At 31.5% G+C, this 12,109-nt stretch overlaps 2 protein-coding genes across 2 annotated transcripts; one reads left to right on the forward strand and one right to left on the reverse strand.

The window, feature by feature from the left end:
* Positions 1-419: 419 nt before the first annotated feature.
* Positions 420-881, reverse strand: LOC108981782. Its single transcript, XM_018953033.1, has one exon. The coding sequence runs from the start codon at positions 879-881 to the stop codon at positions 420-422; it is 462 nt and encodes a 153-aa protein (XP_018808578.1).
* A 3,877-nt stretch (positions 882-4,758) lies between these two features.
* LOC109005228 (WRKY transcription factor 18-like) lies at positions 4,759-6,846 on the forward strand. Its single transcript, XM_018984050.2, has 5 exons — positions 4,759-4,953; positions 5,071-5,136; positions 5,477-5,815; positions 6,077-6,193; positions 6,362-6,846. The coding sequence occupies exons 1-5, from the start codon at positions 4,876-4,878 to the stop codon at positions 6,719-6,721; spliced, it is 960 nt and encodes a 319-aa protein (XP_018839595.2). The 5' UTR covers positions 4,759-4,875; the 3' UTR covers positions 6,722-6,846.
* Positions 6,847-12,109: the final 5,263 nt, after the last annotated feature.

Raw genomic sequence — 12,109 nt, forward strand, 5'->3', positions numbered from 1 at the left:
TCTTCTATCCAAATTTTTTCCTCTTCAGAATGCAACGCAGCTCTTGCTAGTTTATGAGCTACTGCATTTGTGTCTCTATGTGAGTATTTAACTGTCCAACCTTGCCAGCCTTTGAACACCATCTTCAACTCTTCAATAATACTGCCATAGAAGGACAAGTCTTCATCTTGATTGTTCACAGCATTTATAACAATCTGTGCATCCCCCTCGAAGATTACTTTGTCAAAATTGAGATCTCTACAAAAATCCATTGCTGTTCTTAGAGCATAACACTCTGCTAAAGCTGGTTCTACCACATTATGCTTCTGAGCACGACATGTTGCCATGACCTCTCCCTTCTCATTTCTTATTATAACCCCGGCACCCATCTTTCTTGCTTTAGCATCCAAAGCTGCATCCCAGTTTGCCTTAACCCAACTCTATTCTGGTGGAAGCCATTTTTTCTCACCTCCCATTGCACTGTTGTTTCCCCCTTGTCCCATTGACTGAGTTTGGACCTGTTGAAACTCATTCAAAAAATCTTTTGCTGATCTAATAACACTGCTAGGACTGGTGAACTTCTGTTCAAAAATGAAAACATTTCTTCTGATCCACAGACTCCTCATTATGGCAGCTATTGCTTCCATTTCAGTTTTATGGAGCTTTTTAGTCAAACTCTCCCATAAGCTCAGTAAATTTGTTTCTTCTTGTATCTTCCATTTCTGCACTATTTTTAGGAACCCCGCCCACACATCATTGGCAGCAGGGCAATACCAGAGAACATGCATTACAGATTCTTCCTCTTGGAGGCATATTGGACACATTGAGTCATCACTAATCTTCCTAACAAATAAATTCTTCTTTGTAGCCAACAAATCATTACCTGCCCTCCACATAAACATTTTTAGAAAATAGAAATAGTTGAATTTATCTAAATTGAGTTTAAATTTAATTATCTATAAAAAAAAAGTTCAGTTTAAATATAAGTCTAGCTCAATATTTAAATGTACAGCTTTTAAATTATTAAATATCACTCAATTCAAGATATTTTTACATGTGAGAGATACAATATTTTTCAATTCAAGATATTTTTAAACGCGAGACTTATAATTTTTTTTAACTTTTTATAAATACATCCAAACTCATATTAGGTGAGCATCATAAAATTCACTGCATCATTTCAACTCAGTAATATTCATAAATAATTCAATTCATCTCAACTTAACTCAACATCCGAACGCAGCCTAAAAAATTATATAGAGAATTACTTTAGTGAAAAAAATATTTTATAAAAATAAACTCACAAATTGATGTCTTAATATGGTTCATTAAATTATAAAATTACTTTTATTATAAAATATATCAACGTATCATACAATTCATATTATTTTTGTAAATTTTTTTTGTGGTTCAAATATTTCTTAATTATATATGTATGAGATTGAGATATAAAACTCCATCAAGTGAAGCGTACGAAACGTTTTATGGATGGATGTGATTGTATAACCCAAAGTTGTCTTTGAATGGTGTAGTAATTACTTGGTTTTTAAACCGCATGCATGAACCCGAACACGTCCGTTAATGCTACGAAATTATAATATTAATTAAGGTTAAAATGTACATAGTCTAAATATAGCCTTGATCCAGAGTACTCCAACTAATCTTCAGTGCTGATCACGTACGAAGTGGCTGCGTGTTGTCGTCATGGGTCTTGCTACACGTACTTGAAAGAAAACTTGAGAAAAACGTACACACGTGAGTGCAATTGACAAAGTGAAGTGAAAAGTAAACGGAAAAGTTGGAAAGAAAACAACAGGTAAAAGTAAAAGTAAAGGAAAATAAAGGAAAGGGAAAAATAAAAGAAACAATAACGTACAAACGAAGAAAATGTCCTAACTCGTCATTTCACCCAGCAACGCCTCTTCAGTCCAAGAAAATGAAGAAAAACTTTTAGGTGAAATTTCAGATTTATGACGAAAATGAAAATAAAATTCTAGCAAAGTGAAATTTCAGATTTTTTTAATTTTCTAAATGATGTTAAATAGAATTATTAGATTTGAAACTTAAAATGAGAAAAATAAATTATTTGTAGACGAACGGTTTGCTGAAAAGAAGTGCAGAGTTGGAGGCCATTGAAAATACGCATTGCTTGAAGAGTTGGTTGAAGAGGTCCATTGGTTGAAGAGACGATGAGTCTATTGTTTCTACCTTTACATTTTTGCTTTTATATCACTCCGTTCCTTTTAAGGTTATATGGGTTTAAATAATGAATCAAGATGAGATGAAAATAAAAAATTAAATAAAAATTTATTAAAAATTTATTTTTTAATATTATTATTATTTTAAAATTAAAAAAATTAAATCATTTATCATATTTTATATAAAAATTATAATAATAAAATGAGATGAATTGATAGCGATTCTAAATAGTCTTAACTTTTTAACGTTCGCTTTTTTTTTTTTTCACTTTTCCGTATCTTTTGACCTTATCGTTTATTTCCTTCTCTTGACAGCTATCACGTATGGGGGTTTTAAATTTTAATTGACGTTTTTTTGTAAGTATAAAAAATATTTCTCACTCTCTCTCTCTCTTTATATATATAAATAGATATATTCTCGGAAAGTGCCTCGTGGACTAATCGACTTTATAATAGTCATTGTGCTTGATATTAATTTCAATTTCTTGTATTTGATCCACGTGGCATGCATATGTATAATCTGCACAAAAGAAATACCGTCCATTATATATAATAATTTCAAATGAAGTACTAGTACGTAGTAATACTAGAAAATTACATTAACGATCGATCGATAATTCGAACTAATTCTTTAAGCTAGGCTTAACTTCGATTATATATATGATCACCAACAATATCATTGTATGGCATGCATGCTAGTTACATAGCTACGATAATCACATGATTTAATTAATTAAATTTAGTATTTTGTTTTATATAAACAATCGATCAATATATAATGAGTATGCACGGGCGGCCTTATAATTAGAAAAAGTTGAAGCAAATTAACTTAATTGAAATGGAGAAAGATAAAAAAGGTGACCCAGATCATGATCATCATGACCAGTACCTAGCGCCTAATTGTCTAGAAACTTGTAAATTTGGGCCCAATGTGAAATGGCTGGCTGGCATGCAATAATTCGTTCGATCGGAGCTGCATGTGAACATGCATGTCCGACCATATCATTAATATTGTTGGCGAAAGAAAACAGTACCATACTGTAAGAAATTAGGATGTCGGCATTAAGATCGATCATAGTCATATATATATGCTCGATCTCTTTTTGATCACATGATGATGTCTTTTCTTCGAAATTAGATGGTAGTTTTCAGTCATTTATGGAATATGCAGCATATATTGACCTGATGATCTGAGTGTGAACTAACATGATACCTATTGGAATAATATTGGATCGCCTAAAATGATTGATCAGGTTTCAATTTCTGTGGAATTTTTCGCATGATGCAATTACACAGAAATTTGTACGTAATGTATAAATTAATTACTTAACAAGGATAACAACTGCGAAAATTCCCATGCATTGGCTTCAAATATATATATATAGATTATGAGTAATGCTATACATCATATTTTCATCTTATTTTAATCATATTAAGTGGTATGTAGCACATTCATCATCATTAGATGATAAAAAAATATGTATTTAATGGTGATAAATATATTACATCATATTTAATGAGATAAAAGTGAGATGATAATATAGTACTGTATAGTTATTTCCTAGTATAAATAGGTCTAATTGGGGGGCCGGCAAAGTCATGGGTAAGTAGTACGACCCGGACCGTGCATGCCAAATAATATTGGGATCAGATAAATTATTTGTGTTCATAACTGTTCCCATTTCAGCAATTAGCACGTGATTATATGATCTGATCATGATCCACATGATTTTACAGTGATCTTCAACACCACACCTATATATTGAAATGAGGTGTTAATGTACTCCGAATTAAGCTTCAAATCACCGCGGCCCTACGTACGAGCTAGTCGGCAAAAAAAAGAACTATGAAATATTTAATTATAAGTTAATGAAATTAATGTACTCTAAGATTAGTTAGTAGTGCCTGTAATTCCAGAACTTAATTCCTTTAAAATATTTGAGGCCAACCGGATATATTAATTATTGCATGTATCTCCTTAAATATACAGGAAGTTAGTTGATATATTTATTATGGATAATTCTATACATCAGTTATTATTTATTTTTAGATTTTATATTTATATATAACTTTTTTAGAGGATGTATGAGTATTTTTTATAGGATGTGGACATATTTTTTTTTATAGAATATAAGATCATATAGAATAATAAATAATGACTGATGAAAAGAATTTTTTATTTATTATATGCACATTAAATTAACTTGATGTCTCTAATGTTTAATTGTCATGCTGAGCTGTGTATCTTTAAATTTTTTATTAATTAATATAAAACAATTGAAAAAAAGAAAGAAAAGAAAAAGCCAAGCCATGAATGCGCCGGATCTAGAAGTCCATGACGACTAATTAAATTAATCTTTAGTCAATACCAAGGTGTATACGCTCTGTAATTTAATTAATTCCAGTCATTGACCTTGACATTTCCAAGACTTTCTGCACAAACCGACATGTCATTTGTCCATTTCGTTGCAACTTTCCGACCAAACTAATTAATCAGTGGACCTCTCTGTTTTCCTTTTCCTCCTTTCTCATCCTATAAATTCATCATTTCTTGGGGATTTTCTCTCATCGATCACTTGACTACCTTTGAGGCACAAACTTTAATTGTACCCAAACCATATATTATATGTATAATTACCTGTTTCTTTCCAAACAATCAACTCCGAATTGAAGCAGCCTCTGATCTATACACGCAATCATGGAATCATCCAGCTTGCAGCATACTTCTCTCGACCTCAACCTTAATCCCTTCCGGCCCATGAAAGAAGAAGTTCCGGTCAGTACCACAACTTAATTATAAGATCTATATATATGTTTGTTTACTTCTTAGTTTGTCGATTGATCTTGTTAGAATTTTTAAACTGATAAATCTTCATCTGATCATTGGGACCAGAAGAAAGAGCTTGCAGGAGTTTTGGCTCGGGCTGATGATCATCAGAAAGAACCGATTAAAGAAGAGGTGAATTCCCTGCGCACTGACTAGACGTTCATGTTCATGTTGATCAACTTTATTCTCAATCAAATATGAGCAGTTGATCAACTTTTGATCTCCTCTAGTTTAATTACAACCACCTCGCGCGTCGTTTCTTTTTTCCGGTCAAATTAATTAATAAAAGCATATCGCAAGAAGGATCAGATTTACTTTGTTCTACAGACATATGATCTCTTCTTCGATCTTCTTCTTCTTCTTTTTTTTTTTTTTTTTTTTTATTAATATATCCAGCTCGTTATTCGTGATGATCTGTTCGATCTCAAGAACTAATTAATCGGAAAGCTCATGTTCTCATGATCATAAACAGGCTGGCTTTTTGGCCGAGGAGTTCGATCGGATAAGCTCCGAGAACAAGAAGCTGACCGAAATGCTAGCTCACATGCGCGAAAATTACAATGCTTTGCAAAGCCATTTGATGAATCTCGAGAGCAATAACTCCAATAAAGAATATCTCGTTATACCGAGGAAGAGAAAGCTGGCTGATCAGAGAACTGATGACCCCTATGGGAATATTGGAGTTCAGGGAAATATTGAGTGCAGTTCATGTAGTGATGAAGAGTCATGTAAAAGGTCAAAGGAGTTAAGTTACTCTAATGCAAAGGTTTCAAGGGTTTGTGTACGGACTGATGCATCCAATACGAACCTAGTAAGTTCTTTATATATATAAGCAAACGCTTCGATCCACTAATATTGTTGTGCAACTGATGATCTAGTATGCATTATGTTGGGTTATATTTATCTTTGACACTGAAAAAGATGATCAGGGGGGCCTTAGAAATTGAAATTTGGCATCGAACTTACAAAGTTATAATAGCGCTAGCTATCTATTACTTTGTGTCATATACATATATACAGAAGTTACCCATGCAGCTTCTATCTATTTATAAGAAACCCTAATGCATTGCAGGCTGTAAAGGATGGATATCAGTGGAGAAAATATGGTCAAAAGGTCACTAGAGATAACCCATCTCCAAGAGCTTATTTTAGGTGCTCCTATGCACCGAACTGTCCAGTCAAGAAGAAGGTAAACATGATATGCTAGCTAGTCTGATCTCTCCCTAGATCTCTTCCTTAATTACAAACGATTATATATATATATATATATATATAAAGAGATCAAAGTCTCAATCTATGATCTCTTTTTTCTTTTAATTTCTTATTTTTATCTTGTTTTTCATCTTTATATGTATAGGTGCAAAGAAGTGTTGAAGATCCATCCGTTTTGGTAGCTACCTATGAAGGAGAACACAACCACATGATGCCCCCGTCTCGAGCCGAATTATCATTAGGCTCGAGTCAATGTGCAAACCTTGGTTCTGTTAGCTCAGTATCATCCATGAGATCATCTTCACGTCCTACAGTAACCCTTGATTTGATCCAAACTGGGTTGTCTGAAATTAGTAACAAAAACTCCATCGAAGGAGTTGAAGGATCAACTTTCCAACAGTTTTTACTCCAACAAATGGCTTCTTCCTTGACAAGGGATCCCAAATTCACAGCAGCACTTGCCACCGCCATTTCGGGAAGAATATTGGACTTTACTCTAAATTGAAAACTCGTAAAAAAAGGACTTTTAGATAGTTTATATATGCTGTTTTCTAATTGGCTCCATCCCATCAGGGAAGTACTAATGGAGGGATCGATCATGTAATTAATTATGGAAAAATATTTGCATCAGCCCCATTAATTCAAAGACACACACTCAACTTATTGAGGGTAAAAAAAAAAAAAAAAAAAAAAGTGATGTGAAGTGTATGCTGGTGTGGGGCTGATGCATAGCATTTCCCATTAATTATAGATCGAATTTGAAAGTAATGGATTTCTCCTTTTTAATTAAATGTGCCATTTTATGGTTTTGTTATGTGGAAAATATTATTGGTATATATGTACATGATGTCTAATTCAAAACTAACCCGATCATTTTAAGAAAGAATTATTTGTCCGATCGAACACAAAACTTTCTAATAATTTGTAGATGCTGGATCTTAATCAAGCGCAGGAATTAATATGATCTATATATCTGCCTTAAAAGCCTCTATAATGTTACTATTTATTACTGTTCATCGTGAATAGTAAATCTAAATCAGTTTTTTTTTTTTTTCATATTTTATTACTGTTTATCGACAGTACGATGAATAGTAATGAATAGTAAATAATTTTTTTTTTTTTTTGGTTCATGTAAATGCCAATGTGTAACGTAATACCGCAATCGTGCGTAGGGAATGAGAGAGAGGAAGAAAGAAAAACTGGAAAAAATATTGATTTTTGAGTTTTAAATGATCAATATAGAAGCTGTTTTTTTTTTCTTCGCATATTTTTTCGCATATCCTATTATTGTTTATTATATCATATACTAAAAATCAACTTTAATTTATAAAATACTAATTTATTCATTACTGTTCATCTTGAACAGTAAATCTAAATCAGCCGTTTTTTTTTTCATATCTTATTACTATTCATTGACAGTATGATGAATAGTAATGAATAATAAATTTTTTTTTTTTTTTGTCCTTGTGAATGCCAATGTGCAACGTAATACCGCAATCTTGTGTAGGGAATGAGAGAGAGGAAGAAAGAAAAAGTAGAAAAAATATTGATTTTTGAGTTTTAAATGATCGATAAAGAAGCTGTTTTTTTTTTCTTCACATATTTTTTTCGCATATCTTATTACTGTTTATTATATCATACACTAAAAATCAACTTTAATTTATAAAATACTAATTTTTTATCATTAAATAAATGATGAAATTTTACTGTACATTTTTAAGAAAAAAAAAACTATCTAATTAATTTGAATTTTTAATATAATTTAAATTTTATAATAAATGATGAACATAAATAAATAATAATTTTATTCTTATACATTAGACTATTTTAATATTTGAAATTATACTTTATTTTTTTCTTTAATTTGACAGATGTGGCAAACGTGCTTTTTTTTATCAATTAGAAAATCTTATGCCATGCAGGATTTTACACAAGTACCACTAATTTCAAAATAACCAAGCTATTTATAAAATATTAATATTTCATCATTAAATAAATAATAAAATTTTGTTAAATATTTTTAAAAAAGTATAACTATATAAATAATTAGAGTTTTTTTTATGTATTTTTTTAATCATCATAAACATTTTTAAAAAAATAAAAAATTTACAACATCATTGGGTTAGGAGGGAATTGACAATCTATCTCTTCCCAAACAAAATTATTGAGTTCGAGGAAGAGATTAATAGATTTTTAGGTTTTCATAAACTTTTATATATTTTTTAAAATATTATTTAAATATAAAATATTTTTTAATTTATTAATCTAATCATTACAATTTTCTTAAATATAAATTTTTTAAATTTTAAAACAAAAACTACATTAAAAAATTATATTCCAATATTTTAACTTTTTTTCTCTCATTTTCTAAAATCAAATAAAACATCTTAATCCAAATAATTTTATATATTACTATTCACAAACCATGTCACTACTATTAATACATCGATCCAAATCATATCTAAGGATATGATGTCTACGTGTGTTGTTTTTTGAAGGATGAGGCTGCTGCTGGTATATTAAAATTTTTAAAATTTAAATCCAACCCTTCATTTTACCACTTCTCATTTTTTTTTCTTCGGTTGGATTGCTTCGATTTATGCAATGAAGTACTATCACTATCACAAAAATTCTCCACATCTCTTTTCACTTATTAGGTGCAGAAATTGAGTTTATAAAAAATTCTCTATATACTACTTATTTCACTTATGATTACGTTTTTTTTTTTAACCCAAAACATATTTATATTTTATAAAATAAGTTGTTTTTCAACCGGGCAAATGTGCCTCGCACATTGCCCAACCGCTAGTGTATATATATATATATATATATATATATATATGAGTAATAAGCTGGAATTAGATCAATTGCAAGTAATCACATGAATAAGAGCAGAACATATATAATTAGTTAATTAATGCATAAGAGTATCACTACTGTTAGAGGGAGAAACCTATATATATATATATATTAACAAGGAAAAATATTTGCATCAGCCTACTATTCATCACACACTTAACACACTTAGTGTATTGAGGTTTAAAAGAAAAAAAAAAAAAAATTTTGAATACATGGTGTGTGAAGTGTGTAGGTTGATGCATAGAATTACCCTATTAACAATAGAGGAAAGAATTAATGTACGATGCGATACAGGAGCTAGCTGTATCCCGCGCGTGTTTCTTGTATTCAGCCAAAAAGGATGCAGTTCTCGGCCTTATTATGAAGGGCATGCAATTTTTAAAATTGAGTGATGGATTGTTGAGTGTGGTGCGCGCTAGCTAGCTCTACGTACTAGTTTCTAGGTAATTCTTGCTGAACTTCTTTTCCATTCCACGTTGTAATTTATAGAAGTATGGGGCTAGCTCTTTGTGATCAAAAGGGGAGGCAAAATCCAAGAACCTGACTAGAGATCGATCAACACAATAACGCAAGAAATATATATATATATATATTTTCCCCGAAAAATACTAATATTATGTTATTACAAGAGAAATATATAGTACTATATACGGACGAGTGGGTGTTTCTAATATATATTCTTAGTTACAACCAATAATAAAATATAAAATATATTAATGCCTAGCTAAATTGTACATGACGTTGATCTAAAAACCTTTGCCTAAGGAAATCACACACATACACATATACACGCGCGCGCACACACATGTACACTAGCTCGAAATGTAGAGCCATCAATCTACTATTTGCCACGATCGTATTTTGTGGAAAAAAATTTCGTGGCAAAAAACCATATTTCACTCCAACAAATGAATTCGCCCTCCCCTTGGTTTGTTTAAATTAGATACATGATATGGTGCCTCCAAAGGTAATCCTAGTCTTGTAGGCTGTGAGGGAGTTCTACGTTCCCATGATGGATTTTTCATTACTGTTTTTTCATCATTTATGGGTGTCGGTACTAATAGGACTTGTGCTAAAATTATTTATGCTCTGAAGTTGGGTCTTACCATTTGTTATCAACTCATGAGTATTGCCGACCTTATTATGGAGTATGACTCCCTTCTTATTATTAATATATAGCACTACAAGAAATAGGCCATTTTCCGGCCCTACAATTCGTCGCAAATAACTACTAAAATATCTGCAAATACTTTTTCCAAGTGATTTTTATTGTGCCGGACGTTAGTCGCAATTCTCTACTCAATTATAAGTTACTGCAGTGATCTACAAAAATCGCTGCGTAAAACTTTATTTGTAGCGATTTTTGTCGCTGCAAATACCGTAAACAATCGCTGCAAATAAGACTTAGAATCCTGCTTAAATTCGCTGGGAAAAACTATTTGCCACTATTTTCTGCCGTCGAAAATAAACAAAATATCGCCACAAAATCAACATCATTTGTTTATTAGTCAGTCTAACATAGGATTGTTTGTATTGATTTTAAAATAAAGTATAAGAATTCCAAAGTTACATTAGACATACACAAACAACAATTTATGCACAAATTGAAAGAGCAAAGCACTCATGTTTCTACTTGACCTAAACGGTTTTATTAAGAACATGAAGTAAAAAAACAGAGTATTTTATCTTGGAAAATCGACTCCAACTGAGTGGACGAGCCGACGGGATGGAAATGAGGTGGATAACCCACTACTACAGGAAAAGGGTCGACAATGATGACAAACGACGGCTTAGGGCGTCTCAAAAATCGCACTTTGAACTGGTATAGCCTCAACTGATGCGAGTGAAGACGACAATTTCGTAGGCTTTGCTTACTCGAAAATCTACAGGCTGGGGTGTAGTAGCTCCGCTATTAGTGGTGGATTTCGGTGGAAGGGGCAGCCGTGCGCCGAGAATAAATTTTCAGTAGATTTTGCTCAGGTAGCTAGAAATGGAGAAGAACAAGTTGGAGAATAAGGACGTGACATCGGGATTTGGGAGTGCACGGGAGAAATGCTAACATGTGATGGGGGGAAAATCTGATAGTTTCTTGCATTTTGGTGCCCTTAACATTAAAAGGGCAATTGCAGCGAAATTATCCATCATAACTTACTTTTCATCTTTTGCAGCAATTTTTAACGCCACAATTGTTATTAAAAGCACTGCAAAAGTTAAAATATTATTATCGGTCATTTTGTTTGCCGTAAATGTTGTTAAAATTGCTGCAAAAAGTAAAACTAAAAATATGCAGTTTGGAGATGACATTCTTCATTTTAAATGTGTTTTCCACTTTGATGTATTCAATGTATATAGAGAAGGCAATGCTTTAGCAGATCATAGCCTTACTTCCTTCAGCGTAATGGGCAACACGGTAAGTTTCTCATCCCTTCATGAATTACTTAAATACATGATTGACATTTTTTTTGTTTTTTTTGGTATCGTGCAAGAACTTCCACGTTGCATCATTAATTTTATTTCTCTTATTATCTTATTAATTTGTAACTAGATCTTAGTAAATGATTAATTATAGCTTCTTCTTCTTCTTCTTCTTCTACTTCTTCTTCTTCTTCTTTTTTTTTTTTCTAACATAAACTTGGTTTTGGGATTTTTGTAACTAATTCCTTCTCTTTTGTATATAGTATTCATCAACCATAAGTGAAGGTTGACTAATAAAATTAGAGTACACCGTCCTCTTCTTGAATATATCTGCCTATTACTTAAAAGCGACTATAAGTTACTGTTCATTACTGTTTATTGTGAACAGTAAATCTAAATCAGTCGTTTTTTTTTTTGTTTTTGTTTTTTTTTTTTCGTATGAATGCAACGTAATACCGCAATCGTGCGTAGGGAATGAGAGATAGGAAGAAAGAAAAATTGGAAAAAATATTGATTTTTAAGTTTTAAATAATCAATAAAGAAGCTGTTTTTTTTTTCTTCACATGTTTTTTTCACATATCCTATTACTGTTTATTATATCATACACTAAAAATCAACT

Source organism: Juglans regia, chromosome 11, assembly GCF_001411555.2.
Source record: "Juglans regia cultivar Chandler chromosome 11, Walnut 2.0, whole genome shotgun sequence".
NCBI classification, from domain to species: Eukaryota; Viridiplantae; Streptophyta; class Magnoliopsida; order Fagales; family Juglandaceae; genus Juglans; species Juglans regia.